At 40.4% G+C, this 15,725-nt stretch overlaps 1 protein-coding gene across 3 annotated transcripts; it reads right to left on the bottom strand.

The window, feature by feature from the left end:
• Positions 1–1,290: 1,290 nt before the first annotated feature.
• Abraxas1 (abraxas 1, BRCA1 A complex subunit) lies at positions 1,291–15,514 on the bottom strand. 3 transcript variants are annotated; one of them, XM_055594499.1, is made up of 9 exons: positions 15,410–15,514; positions 13,212–13,302; positions 12,623–12,659; positions 9,059–9,125; positions 6,562–6,755; positions 4,144–4,263; positions 3,923–4,007; positions 2,232–2,343; positions 1,291–1,921 (listed from the first exon to the last, which is right to left on the bottom strand). In XM_055594499.1, the coding sequence occupies exons 1-9, from the start codon at positions 15,494–15,496 to the stop codon at positions 1,494–1,496; spliced, it is 1,221 nt and encodes a 406-aa protein (XP_055450474.1). In that variant the 5' UTR covers positions 15,497–15,514; the 3' UTR covers positions 1,291–1,493. The 3 variants fall into 3 exon arrangements, with proteins under 3 accessions (XP_055450474.1, XP_055450475.1, XP_055450476.1); XM_055594500.1 differs by having other exon boundaries at positions 4,144–4,251; XM_055594501.1 differs by lacking the exons at positions 13,212–13,302; positions 15,410–15,514 and having other exon boundaries at positions 9,059–9,108; positions 12,623–12,647.
• Between the last annotated feature and the right edge of the window lie 211 nt (positions 15,515–15,725).

The raw sequence follows: 15,725 nt of genomic DNA, 5'->3' as shown, positions 1-15,725 counted from the left end.
AGTACATCTACAAAGACAGTTTGCTGATTCTGCGAGGGGGACAGATTTCCCAATTCCTGAGCTTCCCAGGGAGCTGGGAACTGCACACAGATGCATAACCATGTCCACCTTAATGTACTGTCATCACTGTACGGGTGGTCTATTTTTTAAGATTTATTTTTATTTGTTTTTCTGTGTGCACGCACATGAATGCTCTTGGAGGCCACAAGAGGACACTGGATCACCTAGAACTACCTAATGTGGACACTGGGAAACAAACTCTAGTCCTCTGGAAGTGCTTCAAGCACTCTTAATTTCTGGGCTCTCTCTTCAGTAAAAATCTTAAAAACTTAGATAAAAATAAGGTTTTACAAACTTTTAAATTTTATTACATTTATGAGGGTTTCGTGTATATGCCAAAGTTTTTATGTGTGGAAGTCAGAAGAACTTGCGGGAGTCAGTTCTTTCTTTCCACCACGGGAATTCCAGAAATCCAACCATATTGCCAGTCTTGATAGAAGATGCCTGTGCTAATTGAGCCAACTCCCAGGACCAATTATACAAACTTCTGGGCTGCTTTCCATGTTGTGAAATGAGGCTAGTTTCTCTTTCCCAACTTGAAGAATGTAAGTTAGAAGAATGCATCTATTTAAGTCTCTCCTTCAACAGTTCGAGGGGAAGCTGAAAGGTTGTGGCTTTGAAATAAAAGCATCTTAGCTGGGTAGGTGGATATTTATGAGTTTGAGGACAGCCAGTGCTACACAGAGAGACCCTGTCTCAACCTCCCCTACTCCCCCCCTCAAAAAAATAAAAATAAAAACAAGGCAAATCAAAAATACCAAAGGGACGGTAGCTCGGTGGTAGAGAAGTTGCTTACCACTTGTATGGCCCTGGATTCAACTGCCCAAGACACACACAGAACACTTTTTTTTTTTTTGGGAGACAGGGTTTCTCTTTGTAGCCTTGGCTTTCCTAGACACACCTTGTAGACCATGCTGACCTTGAACTCACAGAGATCTGCCTGCCTTTGCCTTCTTGAGTGCTGGGATTACAGGCATGTGCCACTGTGCCCAGGTAAACCCCTCTATTTTTAAAAAGTACTTTATATGTGAACAGACAGAGGCCAAAACATTAGAAAGGGGTCAATGAGGTGGGTGGGAAAACAATTTACAGGGGTGAGAAGCAACAGAGATATGAGACATAAAGGAGGATTGGAGAACTACTGGAAGCAGAAGGCACAGTGAGGGAGGCTGGGAAATGAGGACAGTTGCAACTGATCTGAGCATATACGCATTTACAACATATGAAACGTAAATAATTAAGATACTTTATAGAACATTAACTTACCTACATATTATAAACAGTTGGACAGTAAAATACCTTATCCACGCATTATGAACAGCTGAACAGAGTAAAAACATAGTGTCAATGTATTACTCCAGTAGGCCACGGGTGAAATAGAAACAAGTGACCTGAACCTCCTCAGTCTATGACAAAATTTCATCCAAAAAGATTCAGAATGTGGGAGAGCGGGGATATTCACCATCATCTTCTGTGCTCCCCATCTCTGTGTCTGTATCTAGGCTGCCTGAGGAGGCTTTGTCTGGGTGGCTGCTGCAGGACTCCCTCCCAGGTCTGCTCTCTGACTCAAGCAGCCGAGGTTTCTTCCCAGGCCGCTGGCCTTGGGTGTCTGCACCTTTCCGCTTACTCAGCTGGGCTGCAGGCACTGGACTAGCTTCAGGGCTGTAAACGTACTCCACCATTAAGGTCAGCTTATCCACCACATCAAGATGGTGGCTATCGTTACACCCACTTTGAGAAATATGTCTATTTTTCAAAGAAATAACACAAGAATGAAGGACTTCCGACTCTGGAAAAAGGGTTCGTAGAGCTTGACAAAGAAGAACGTTCTCCTGGGGGTTGTTCTGGACATTCTTCTCTCCTAAAGGAAATGAGAAAGAGCTTTGCACAGGTTTGTCTCAAAATCTCTCACAATTAGCTGTGTTGGTAAATCAAGGATTCCAAGAGATACCTATGTGCCATACTATTCATGAGAAAGTCAGTCTCTCACTTTCTTACCAAACACAGCACAGCCACTCTAGTACCCTGTTCACTGTTGGGAAGATCTCAGACCACAGAGTGGCCTCTACTTGTCATCCCTGTATATCAGGGCATTGGGTGGGGTGGTGCCTTGTCTACTGAGCCAGAATGAAAAAAGCAAAGACAGTCTGCTGTGTTCGTGTGCTGCTCACCTGCTGCTTTAATCGGTGCTTGCTGTTTTTTTCTAACTTCTTTTAATTGGTTTATATCCATCATTAGTTTCTCTACTTCTCGTTCACTTTGTTCAACTTTCTGGCATACACTCTGCAAAATAAAATAAGGGCACAGATAAAAAATTCCAAGTTTTGTACTAATGAGAACCTAGGCTTACAATATAAAATTCTCAGCGTTACAGAAAGTAAAATAACATGTCTTTCATGTAAACCTTATTTTTTATTTGGAATTATTTTTGGAGGACTATAAAGTATTTTATGTTGCTTTGTAGATAATTACATGCTTTTTGGATGTGTTAATTTTCCATTTATCTGTGGACTTACATACCAGATATTTCACTGGTTATAGAAGTAAGATAAAATTAATTTTGAAATTAAAAAATATAAACATATTGGACTGAGGATCAAACTCAGTGGTAAAGCACTTACTAGCATGTGTGAGCCCTGAGTTCAAGTCCCAACATGTATACCTCCAAACAGAACTGAGATGCATAACTGACTTAGGTTGTAGAGGCAGGATTAGCAATTAAAGGTTATCCTTATCTACAGGGGAGTTCAAAGCCAACCTGGGCTACACAAAAGCCTGTGTCATAACATCAAAAAACAAAACATGCCAGGCATGGTGGCACATTCCTGTAATCCCAGCACTCAGGGAGGGAAAGATAGGCAGATCTCTGTGAGTTTTAGGCCAGCCTGGTCTACAAAGGTCCAGGACAGCCAGGGCTACACAAAGAAACCCTGTCTCAAAAACAAAACAAATAAACAACAACAACAAAAAACCAAGGAAGTCTCAGGCACGATGGCACATTCCTGTCATCCCCATACTCAGGTGAGAGCAGACTTATAAATCAAGATTATGCTCAGGTCAGCTTTCTTGGAATGGGACAATCTGAGGCTGTTCCTCACCAACTGTTCTCTCCATCTCTCAGGGGCCAGAGTCTGTAATCCTCAATCTCATCCCCTTCATTTTAAACTGGCCCAAACACTTTCTTGCACTTGGGTTTCATCTTATTACTACACAGTGACCTGCACTGAAACAGCAAGACAGACTGTAATGCTGTAGTGATGGCTGTGCTTCTAAATATCTGCTTCCCTCATCATTAGACAAAAAGACTATGGGGGCTCGGCCTGGTAGCACACGCCTTTAATCCCAACATATGGGAGTCAGAGACAGGAGAATCACTATGAGTTCAAGGCCAGCTTGGCCTACATAGCAAGTCCCAGAATAGCCAGGGCTTATAGTGAGACCATTAAAAAAAGAAAGAAAAGAAATAATTATAGGTGTGATATAAAGAAAGCAAAATTGAACTATCCACCAGAGGTTGCAGTCTCCATTGGGGCAGTCAAAGGAAAACAATTTATACCCATCAAATGTCGATTTTTCTTTCCTTTTTAAAGATTTATTTATTTTGTCTGCATCAGTGTTTTTGCCTGTCTGTCTGTCTGTGTGAGGGCGTCAGATCCCCAGGAAATGGAATTACAGACAGTTTGAACTGCCATGTTGGTGCTGGGAATTGAACCCAGGTCCTCTGGAAGAGCCAGCAGCCAGTACTCTTACCCACTGAGCCATCTCTTTAAGTCCCCAAAATGTCAATTTTTCTATGAAACAATTGATAGCAATCTATTGATGTGAGCTCTGAAGTGGTCCTAAGTGCTTCATGTTAATTTACCTTTAATTCTTCTTGTATAGCAGCATACATTTCATTTATCTTATGCACTTCCTTTAATGATCCATCTTCATTAAAAAATTGACAACTGTAAAAAAAAATGGTTTCCTTGGGTAAATATACAGTTTCAACTGGACAAGTTTAAAGGAAGTATGGAGAGGTGAAAATACGTCAGGTACGTGAGGATTGGTTTAGTGTTTATCCTCTGTGCATAAGAATCTTACCTGTGTGTGCTCACTGCTCTGCTGAAGCCAGTGGAAGTACAGGAAGCAGATTCCGTTTTATAACCCAGTTGATCAGACATTCCCAGATTAGCAACCACCAAAGGTACCCTATGGAAAAGCCTGATGAAAGAGAGTTTAATATAGAATTTAAAATAAAAGGACAACACCTGCCATCTGAGCAGGTTGCTTTCCTAACAGTATTAACCCCACAACCCACCCATTATTTAGGAATTTTCCCAGATGAGCCGAGTTGAAGCAACTAGTTTGTTTGTTTGTTTGTTTGTTTTTTTAATTTTTATTATTTTATGTGTTTGGGTATTTTGCCTGCATGACTAGTATATTCCGAAGCTAGAAAAGACTGTCACATTTCCCTGAGACTGGACTTACAGACAGTTGTGAGCGGTCATATGAATGCTGGGAATTGAACTGGGGTCCTCTGGAAGAGCAGATAGTGCTCTTTACTGTTGAGCCTCTCTTGCTCCTGAAGCAACGAGCTTTTAAAAGATATCACTCAGGAGGCAGAAAGGGGCAGAGTTTGAGGATAACTTGGTCTACAGAGCAAGCTCTGGGACAGCCAGGGCTGCACAGATATCCTGTCTTAGAAAACAAAACAGTCAGGACGTACACAGGAGCTGTATGAAGACACTTTAATGCCTATTTCACCTGGCCATATACACAAAAATAAGGAAGTAAAGCTACCCCAGAGGCTGAAGACAGTGGCAACTTGAAAAGCCAGACAGACAATGTAGGTGGAACCTTGAGTCTTTGTTGCTGTTCTTTTATTACAGTGTGTATGTTTACAATATTTCAGTGTTCAGAGGACATCAGCAGCAGTTGGTTTTTTTCTTCCAGCTAGGGCTCTGGGGATGGCACTCAGGTCTTTAGACTTGTGGAACAAACATCTTTACCAGCTGAGCCTTGTCATTTGTTGTTGTTGGTGGTGGTGTGGTGGTTTTGTTAGTTTTGTTTTTTTGAGTCATGGTCTCAGGTAGTCCAACCTGGTTTTAAGCACAGGGATTACAGGGATGCACCAAAAGGCCTGGCTGAAACCCTTTAAGGATGGGAGAGGGAGGGAGGAAAATAAAGCTGGGCATGGTGGCACACACCTGTAATTCTAGCACTCAGGGAGGCCTCTGTGAATTTGAAGCCAGTCAAGGCTACACAGAGAAACCCTGCCTTGAAAAACCAAAAAAAAAAAAAAAAAAAAAGAAAGAAAGAAAGAAAAGAAGCTTGTAGCTGAAGCTTAGCTGTGGAGCTACTCTTGCCTACCCATGTAAACCCTGCACTGTGTGTGCTCAGCCCAACAAAAGGGCTGAGCAAGTTAAGCATCCCTGGCCCAAAAGTTTGAAATTTGGGAAAAGGACTTATGTAACCTAAACTGATCTCAAACTCCCAATCCTCCTGCTTCCACCTAACCTACTGGGATTGTAAGTGTCCATCACCAGATAGCTTAAAATGTGCATAGTTCTGAACAATGTCACACAGAAATTTTCTTGAAAGGCTAATGCAGGGAGATTGTGAGTTGAAAGCCAGCCAGGCCCATCTATCGATTTTTTATTCAGCTCAGTTTGCACCGAAGTCTCAAGGAAACATAGTAAATCAAATGGAAAATTTCCTGTCTGACCTTCATGTGACCAGTCAGTACAAACATGTTCCATGTTTTGTATGATAACCCATTATCTGTAATCCTAGCACTAGGGAGACTCAGGGGGTAGGACCTCAGGTTCAAGGCCAGCCTAGGGCTACACTATCTCAAAAAACAAAAGAAACCCAAAAACCCCCAAAATGAAATAAAAACCATTTGCAATATTGTTAAAACAATTAACTCCAGGTTATATTTATTGTGTATAAATGAACTTTTTGTTTAGACTTGAGTCTGTCTCGGTCCCAAGGTATCTCAGTGAGTATAAGCAAATATTCCAAAATCTGAACAAACCATCTGATCTGTCTAGTCCTAAGTGTTTGAGATAAGTAATATTCAAGTTTAAGGTATTATGTTGAAATTTATCTATCTTCCACAAGCAATAAAATTAATCTTAATTAGTACTAGTCCTTTACTTAATTCTTATATTCAGGTAGGAAGTAATTTATAATACCCAAGGGAATTGCCTGCATTCACTGAAGTAGGCCGTCAATAGTATTGTCTTCAAAGAATCTGTATCTATACCAGTGCGTACTTAAGTAAGTACAGCACTAACACTTTCAGTTCCAGAACACAAGGATCCAAGGGGTCACTCCAGCCTGGGCTTCCAGCTCCTTGCCTAGCCTTTGTTTGCTCATCTGTTATGAACAGAGTGAGATTTACTTTACTATCACTGTGACACCCAGTGCAACACTGTATGAAGACACTTAGAGCTAGAAAGCCCCATAAAAATGCTGTTAGTGTTCCTTTTCTTAGCTTAACCGACTAATACTTACCCCTTTTGAGGTTTATATAAGGCGTGCTCCAGGCAGTGAGTGGAGCAGCTTTCTGTTGTTATACTCGGTGTTAACAGCAGAAAAACAAGCTCTGGGCTTGAAAGATGCGTCTGTAAGTTTCTGTGGAGCAACTGTTCTCTAAACGTCATTATCTGATCCGAGTGTCGACGGAATTTATACCAACCCACCACAGTCTGAAGAGAATACAGGAAAAATTAATGGTCTTGAGGTAGTAGTTGCTGTGTACCCAGTATCTCCAGCATGCAAGAGGCTGAGGCAGCAAGACTGAGGTGCAGCCTGGAAGCACAACAAAACTAAACAAAAAGCCTGACAGTCTTTTTTTTTTCTTTGAAGACCGGGTTTCTCTGTATAGCCCTGGCTGTCCTGGGACTCCCTCTGTAGACCAGGCTGGCCTCGAACTCAGAGATCTGCCTGCCTCTGCCTCTGCCCTGGGATTAAAGGCATTACCACCTGGTCTTCTTGGAGTTGGAAAGATGGCTCAGTGGTTAAGAGCCATTGCTTGTCAAAAGGTCCTGAGTTCAATTCCCAGCATCAACATGGCAGTTCTCAACTGTCTGATGCCCTTTTCTTGTATACACATGTAGATGCAGATGAAGAACCCATATATATAATACATAATAAATCTTTAAAAAATAATTGCTATCTTGCAATCCCTATCTTCTGTCAAAATTTACATGAAAGAAATACCAATGCTATCGTTTTACATACTAGGGAATCACTCCTTGAAAACACATTCATATCCCATGTAAACACTTGATTTGTTGAATGTTAAGCTGTTTAAATTGACTTTTAGATCATTTGAAAGGTTTCTATAATCTGTAGCATGCAAACAAATTCATGATTAACACTAATAAACTTTTAAACTGGAAATAATTCTCATTACTGAACTGTAATTAAACTACTATATATTTATTTGTACATTAAAGTCAAGAAATTAGAAATGGCTCCTGTACCTATAATCTCAGCATTTGGAACCCTGAGGAGGATAGCACGTTCAAAGATGTGGTGAGCTACATTATGCCTCAAACACAAAACATATTCTTTTTGAAGAAAAACGTCCTCATAGGTATACTTCCTAAATACTAAATTAAGAAATGTACTACATTTAGTGTGTGTGTGTTCATATGGACATGGAAGTGGCCGGAGGACAACTTGTGAGACTTGGTTCTCTCTATCATGTGAGTACAAGGGACTGAACTTAGGTCATCTGGCTTACTAGCAGGTGCATTTCCCCCTAAGCCATCTTGTTGGTCCCAATATATAATTTTTAAGTGTTTATGCACATATGGGTATGATTGCTCTGCCCACTGGGAAGTCAAAGGGCAGCACAGAGTACTCTCTGTTCTCAGTTCTCTCCCTCAGCTAGATGGCTTCCACAGACTGAGCTCAGTGTCAGGCTCCTGCTTTAGTCTAGGGAACTAAAACCAGGGCCTCATGCAAGCACCTAAGCAACAGTCACAACATTCTCTTTTTTTTTTTTTTTTTTTTTTTTTTTTTCTTTTTTGGTGTTCCAGGTGTCAGGATCTCACTAGGCGGCCTAAGCAGGCCTCAAACTTGAAATCCTCCCACACTGGCTTTCTACATACAAGGAATTACATATATGCACCATTCTCTGAAAGAAACACTATTAAATCTACTTACTTTCTAAAATCAGAGACTTGTCATCATCCCAAGTGACCGAAACTTTTCCTGAAATCTACTTTTATTCTCAGAAACATAAAAATTTAAAGACAAAAATGCATACCTTGAAAAAAGTTTATATTTGGGGTGGGGGGAACATTCTGAATGTTCAACAGCTTTATCTGGACACCAAATACATGGAGGATTTCAATGTAAATGCTGTATAGGAAACTGTCTCTGCATTTATATAAAATAATTACTGCAAAGCTAGGCTCTGTGACATACAACTGAAGTCCCAGCACTTAAATGCAGCTGTCTGAGATCAGAAGACAAATAAACAATAAATTCAGCCATGTGAAAAGAACAGAAATGGACTACATCCTAGAATAAATCAGACTGGAAAACGCGTGATTAAACAATAAACTAGAGAAGTCAGTCTAAATCTTAGTAGTCAAGGAAACAAACAGTAAGATGGATACTTTTTCTTTTCCCATTTTATTTTACATGTGTGAGTGTTTTGCCTACTTGGATGTCTATGTGCCATGTATGCATGTATCCCCTGGGCCTAGATGTACATTTGGCTGTGAGCTGCCATGTGGGTGCTGGGAACTAAACCTGAGTCCTCTGAAAGAGCAGCCAGTGCTCTTAACCACTGAGCGTTCTCTCTAGCCCTAAGATGGATACCTTTAATGACTGGTTTTGCTTTTAGAGAAACACTGCGGGAATTTCTAGAAAGAATAAGTCTTTTCTTACATGCTCTAATGAATGCCATTAATATCTCTTAAGGCTCATGTAAAAGGACTGTTTTTAACATCACAAAATAGCATAAATTATACTAATAAAGAAAAGGTAATACCTTTTTGACATTTGAAAGAATTTTCTTCAGTGCATGGTCATTTACTTCACCTAAAGAATTATAAAAGCTATAAAAATCAAAATTAAAGAGATTTCAAGTAAGCTTAGGAATTTGAATAATTTTACTGGCATTTTAATTATAGTTACCCCTAACTGTACTATGAAACCAAAATGCGTATCCACTTGCCTATCATATGAACTTCAATAATACATAAAGGAAATTATAAAATTAATACTTAAATAGTAGAATCAAAACAATAATAAAAACAAAAACAACAATAAAAGAATAATAAAACTTCCAGGTATGACTTTGTCATACTTTTAAACTAAAACAAAACAATATTAATTAAATACAAGAACCAGAAAGTTCACATAGCCAATTCACAATTCAGTTCACTTACTGATAATTGATAAGATAACTTATGATAGAATATATAAGTAATGAAGAATAGAAAAAAAAAAAAAAAAAGACAACCTCTGCACTGCTAACTCCAAAAGCTGTATGTTTTGGGTATTTGGGGAGAATGGAGGGGAAGACAAATCTGGTTTAGTCTAGTGGTTTTTGTAAGTGGACTATCTCATATATAGAAAGAATAATTCTAAACAATTTTGAAGCATTTACTTGTAGCTTTGCTTTCTCTTCCTATACGAGAGACTCCAAGTAATAGTTTCTTGCTTCAGTCCATGTGTGCATGGGTGTGTGCACTTATGTAACTGGGCACACATGCACGTAAAAGCCAGAGGTTGGTGCTGTTCTCTCTGCTCACTCCACCTTATTTCTTGACACGATCTCTCCCTGAACCTGGAGCTCACAGTTTAGGCTAGATGGTGGCCAGTGAGCTCTAGGCATCTTCCTGTCACGCCCCCTACCCCACTCCCTGACAGCGTTACAGATGCATGGAGACTGATGTCGGGGATGCAAGCTCAGAGCTTCATTCTTGTGTGGCAGGCAGTTTAACAATGGAGCCATCTCCTCGGGCTTAGTCATTCTCTTCAGCATTAAGATGAATAATACTCCTTTTTATAAAGCTGAAATATTAAACAAAACCCTATAGGATTTTATAGTTTTTTTTTTCCTGGAAATCCTCAAGTATATATTGGAAATATTTATTTACATGAAACTGACCTACTATATCCTAACTGACAAGGTGTTTACGCTAGGCTTGGTGGTAGAGGCCTATAAATTCAACTACCAAGCTTAAGGCCTGCCTGCACTACAAGAGTGAGTTTAAGGACATTGACAGCCTAGTCAGACAATGTCTAGTAAAGCTCTCAGTTCAACCTTAGCGCCACAAGAAAAAAAACTATTCTCCATTAAAAATGTTTTAATGGGCTGAGGGGTAGCTGGGTTCATAAGACATCTGCTATGACATTTGTACTTGGATAAAGACTGAAATCCTGAGAGGACCATAAACCTACGCCCAATTCCTGGTTCAATCTGAAGACAAGGAAAGGAGGACAGGGAAGAAGAAGAGGGGGGAAGATTTTTATTGCTATGTTTCTGGTAGCATGGTCCATTTCTAAGCATCTCACCCTATTGCCTAAGGTAGTAAGTATCTCAGAGTATATAGTGTAGCCTAATAGTATAAGTGCATGAGAATATTGACTTGATGTTAAGTTTTTACAGTTTTATATGGAAAAATAAGCCAGGAGTGGTGGCGTATGCCTATAGTCTAACACTTGAAAGTCTGAAGTTTTAGGGCAGCCTGAGCCACATACAGTGTTGTCTTCTAAGTCCCCAAAACAATATGTTGTAAACAATTCATACTTAAGGGCTAAATTTTTGTTCAGTTTTTTTTTTTTTTTTTTTTTCCAAGACAGAGTTTCTCTGTGTAGTCTTGGCTGTCCTGGACTTACTTCGGAATAGAGGTGGTATCATACCTGGCTTTAAGGGCTATTTTTTAAGTTACTATGTTTTAGGTTTCAATTTCTGTTTTCAAGGACCTCCTAGACTTCTAGGATGAGCATATCAGTGTATTCAGTTGAAAAGTCGGGGACCGACATAGTGCAGAGCTGGTATAGCTTCTCTGTACACTGCCAGTTTCACCCATCGCTGCTTTCTAGAGTATATTCTTCCTCTTACTTTCCCCACGACCCTTCAAAAATAAAGTAAACATTTTTAGATGAAGAGCTGTATAAAAACAGCTCACAGGGTTCTATTTTGTCAACCATGGCAGTAAATTATGAACTGTGCATCAACACTTATTTACCTTGGAGTTTTAAGAGACGTCATCACAAGATTCATTTTAAGTATATTCACCTATATTATTTGTAAGGGGAAGCACCATCATATAAGTGGTTAGATATCCTAAGGCTGGGCCATGGCTTAGAGGAACTGCTTACTCTACATGAGGCCAGGCTGCATCCCCAACACCACACACAGCCACTAAAAAGAAATCCCATTTCTAGTTTTGTCCTACCGTTAAGTCAGTGGTTCTCAACTTCCTCTGCTGTGGCCATCTAACACAGTTCCTCGTGTAGTGCTGACCTCCAACCATACAATTATTTTTGTTGCCATTTCTATCTGTAATTTTGCTATTGTTATGAATTGTAATGTAAATGTTTTCCAATGGTCTTAGGTGACCCCTGTAAAAGGATCATTCAAGCCACAAGGGGGGGGTCACTACCCACAGCTTGAGAACCACTGTGTTAAATTAATTCTTTCATTTCTACTAACCCATGAACTTCAGCTTATTCTGGTTTTAACTGAAGATGAAATGTAGAGTACATTTATGAATGAGAGGTATTTCCAGAAAGCTCTCCTCATGTCCTCTTTACCTTCAACTTAAGAGCTGACAGGCCCAGACATTGGTGGATCTGGTGGTTTCTGCAACTCAGACACTGCTACATTGGCCTAGTAAGAACTAGTAGGTAGTTACCCAGAAATACAAGTTCGCTTTTTATTGTCCCTTAATCCTCTGCTGGTCCAGAAAGCCCCTCAAGAAATCTTTCTCATACAGTGATTATTTTTCTTGTGTGGCTGATATAAATCATAAACCAGTCTCTAAAATGACATACGATGGTTGCATTTGTTTGCTTGGTAAAAATGTTTTATTTGTGTTTTTCTGACTGTAACCTCATTAAGACATTACTAAAACACAGTACATTAACCCCCACAGTTCTTCTACAATTTGTCAGACTGACAGGGTAAACTTGCATTAGAGAAATGCAATAGCAAACAGGTTAGACAAAGTATGTAACGGGGTATCAAATGAAAGAAACAGTTAATAAGCTGAAATCAAAAGATGGAAAAAAGACTGTTATAGACATATAAGAACAAGTCACTCAGGAGTTTATAGGATGCAGTGAGAGGAATAGGTGCAAAAAGAAAAAGCAATCCTCAGAGTAAACTGGTTCTTCAGAGGCAGTGGAGGCCAGCTAAGTAATACAATTAATGAATCATAAATGTGGTTGATATGCACTAGTACACCTTGGGTATACAAAACCTCCTTCCATGTATAACTGGTAACTAAGATACTCTGTTGGTTTTTAAAATTATTGAACTTATAAGTAATAATTTTCATAATGAACACTTTACTTGTTTTTAACTAATATTATTACTTACCTAAAAAGCCGGTAGCAAGGAATATACTTCTGAATGTCTAGGAGAAAAATGATTTCTAGTTATGAGTGTGTTAACCATTTGCCCACCACACTGAGGAGATTTACTATGAAGTACCTCATGTAATCTTCAGACACACCCATAAGACAAACCACTCTTACTCCCAGAGACACAGGGCTAAAAATCCAACCCAGAGTCCCTCTTGGAATTACATGTTGTTATAGTCCCTAGACAAAGCAAACATAAAGGATCGAATTGTGATCCTCCTGCTTCCGCCTTTTGATTGTGGGGATTACAAGTGTGTACCAACATCCACTCATTTTTTTCTGTAGTGCTTTAAGGTATATATTCACACACACACACACACACACACACACACACACACACACACACGAAAGGAACCTGCTGGCAAGCTAAACTAATTCAGTTCAATCCCTTGAACCCACATGATGGAAGGAGAGAAATGGCACCAGCAGCTAAGCATGATGTGTATATCCCCCACAACAATTAAAATGTAAAATAACTAAAAGAACAACATTTACTTACGCTGATTACATTCAGCATGTAAGCCATAAAGAACTAAGTGACTCACCAATTGTATAAACAACTTTAACACTGTCCATTTGTGAATCAGTAATGCTATTCTTGGCTTCACCTTTCATTTCACCAAGGAGAAAACCTTCCTATGAGAATAAAAATAAGCAGTATGTGAAACACATTGGGTATGATTACTGTTCTGTCTCCTAATCATATTTTCTCATTATTTTATAATGTATACAAGTGTGTACTCCAGGTAGTGGACATGAATAACTAGGAAAGGGTGTGTGAGGAGACAGTGAAACTGACTTTAAAGGACTTGGTAATAATTTGGGAAAGCAGAGCTAGAAGCACCTAACAATCAATAGCATAAAAACCTGAAGTCTGTTGAAGAGACCAGAAGAGCAGTTTTTGTCTTGAAGCACAAGACTCCTGTGGGCAGCTATGGAGAGAGGGTAAAGCCCCATAACAAAATATCCCAAATGTGCAGACAGAGCCTGGATTTTACACATATTTCTGGAGTCGGTGAAAGTTTCTAAGCTATGGAGTAACAAACTGATTAGTATTTTCAGATTTAAATCTGTGTAAAAAAATTATGAAAGAGTAAAGATTTAAAATTCAGTTTTAGCATCTGCTTCCCAAGGGGGCGACTGTGTGCCCGCTTTCTTTTAAAATACAGGCATACAGTTTTTTTCCATTCCAGTGAATTCAATTATTCCTTTAGGTGCATTTAAAGATCAAGTGTGCTTGAAAATGAACTTTTAAATGCACTAAAATTAGTTAGTAATGCTCTGCCCCCATTTCATCATAACCAACCAAACAAACAAACAAATAAACCCATAAGGCAATGTTCCCATAGTCTTTTAACAGAACCAAGTGCTGTAAAACTCTGCCACTGCAAGTGTTTTTGATTTTGACACTCACAAAGTTAAAAACTGGGAAAAGTACCAGTCAACTTTAAGTACAATTATTCAGAAAACAACTCCAAATTTTAGCTAAGGAGTTGGAGAGACGACTGAGTAAGAGCACTGGCTGCTCTTGCAAAGTAACAAGGTTCAGTTCCCAGCACCCACATCTTTAACTCATTCAGTCCCAGAGGATCTGATGCCCTCTTCTGGTCTCTATAGGGACTGCCTATATGTGGTCCACAGATGTTCAAATAGGCAAGCTAAACACAGATAACATAAAAATTAATATGTAAATAAAAAACTAATGTTAAGTGTCTTAGAAACTAGGGTCCAACACCAAGATGTAGTTTACAAGGGCTAATCCTATAAAGTACATATTTAAGGGCAGTCTACTTACGTTCACACGAAACACCTAAAATAAGTGCCATAATTACACATGCACTTCTTAAAATATGAAATGCTTAAATTTGTATGTCATCCTCTTGTAGACCCATGATAATTTCAGTATCAGTTTATTATTAGTATGCCCAGGTGAGCACATGCACATCCTAAGAGGTCATTTGTTTGCTCTTTGCTAGGTGTTAATCTATAAGGTAATTTGATGTAATGTACATATAGCATACCAACTACAACCTTTATTGTACAATTCTTAGCATAGAACTGTGCTGGAAAGCACCTTTAGACAATGCAGATCTTACAGAAAAGGGGCACAACACTACCTTCACCTACCTTTCCCGGCACTGTTCAGTATGGCACTCTCTGAACTGTATTAGTGCAGTCTCAAAGCTCATTTTACATGTTTCTAGTTTCCCTCATTATGTTACTAAGTACCCTATTACAGGAAACCACTTGCAGACCTCAAGGTGTTACAGTGAGTTTTAAATCCAGTTTTAAAAACAGGCTTAAAATTTTTCAATTTCACTCAGTGTCTTCTAAAGTAGGCAAAAGCTTTAAAAGTGTGTTTACACTCCTGATTCTGGACAAAGCTGTGTTTGTAACTGAAAACAGCACAGGAAGTAGCTGGGCTTTACAATGCCAGGTTGGCCAACGCCCTGCCGCTGGCAGCGGTGTCTAGCTCGCCTGAGCCGGTCCTCCCGAAACTAGGCGCGCACGCGCGCTCCAGGCAGGCAATGGCGCGGGAATCCCTTGCAAGGACGGGTAGTGAGGAGGGAAAGCGGCCCGACTTCCCCGCGCCGGGCCAGAGGCCGCCGGGAACTTTCCTACATGCCCAGGCTTGACCAGATCGAAAGGGCCCGGATGAGAGCCGGGGAGGACGCCCCGGTCCGCGAGCCCGCACGGCGAGCGGGAGCTGCGGGCAGAGACGGCAGCCGCGCGCCCGGCTCACCGTGTCTGAGTCGGTGTTGAGATGCTGGAAGGTGAGCGCGCCGAGCACGAAACCAGACAGCAGCCCCAACGTGCTCTCGCCTTCCATCACTGCCACCTCCGTCGCTGGCGCCACAGACACTACCGCGGCGCATGACGGGAGGCCGGGCGGCGCGCGGGGTGGAGCCTAAAGGGGGCGGGACTTGCGCCTGCGCACAGCCTGGCGCGTGCTCTGGAGGGAGTGCGGCAAGTGCGAGCTCGCTCTCGCCCAGGGAAGACGCTTGGCTAAGAGAACTGTCTATATTTAGTTTAAGGCAGCTAACGGTTGTACAAATAAG

Source organism: Psammomys obesus, unplaced genomic scaffold (genome assembly GCF_907164565.1).
Source record: "Psammomys obesus unplaced genomic scaffold, mPsaObe1.curated_primary_1811, whole genome shotgun sequence".
Taxonomy (NCBI): domain Eukaryota; kingdom Metazoa; phylum Chordata; class Mammalia; order Rodentia; family Muridae; genus Psammomys; species Psammomys obesus.
This window is presented reverse-complemented; position numbering and strand designations above follow the sequence as displayed.

Excerpts from the sequence above, each read along its gene's own strand:
- Abraxas1 (XM_055594499.1), bottom strand. The coding sequence starts at position 15,496 with ATGGAAGGCGAGAGCACGTTGGGGCTGCTGTCTGGTTTCGTGCTCGGC. Across the intron at positions 13,303-15,409 it reads TCAACACCGACTCAGACACG|GAAGGTTTTCTCCTTGGTGA; the intron begins GTGAGCCGGGCG and ends TTATTCTCATAG. Across the intron at positions 9,126-12,622 it reads CCTTGCTACCGGCTTTTTAG|CTTTTATAATTCTTTAGGTG; the intron begins GTAAGTAATAAT and ends TGATTTTTATAG.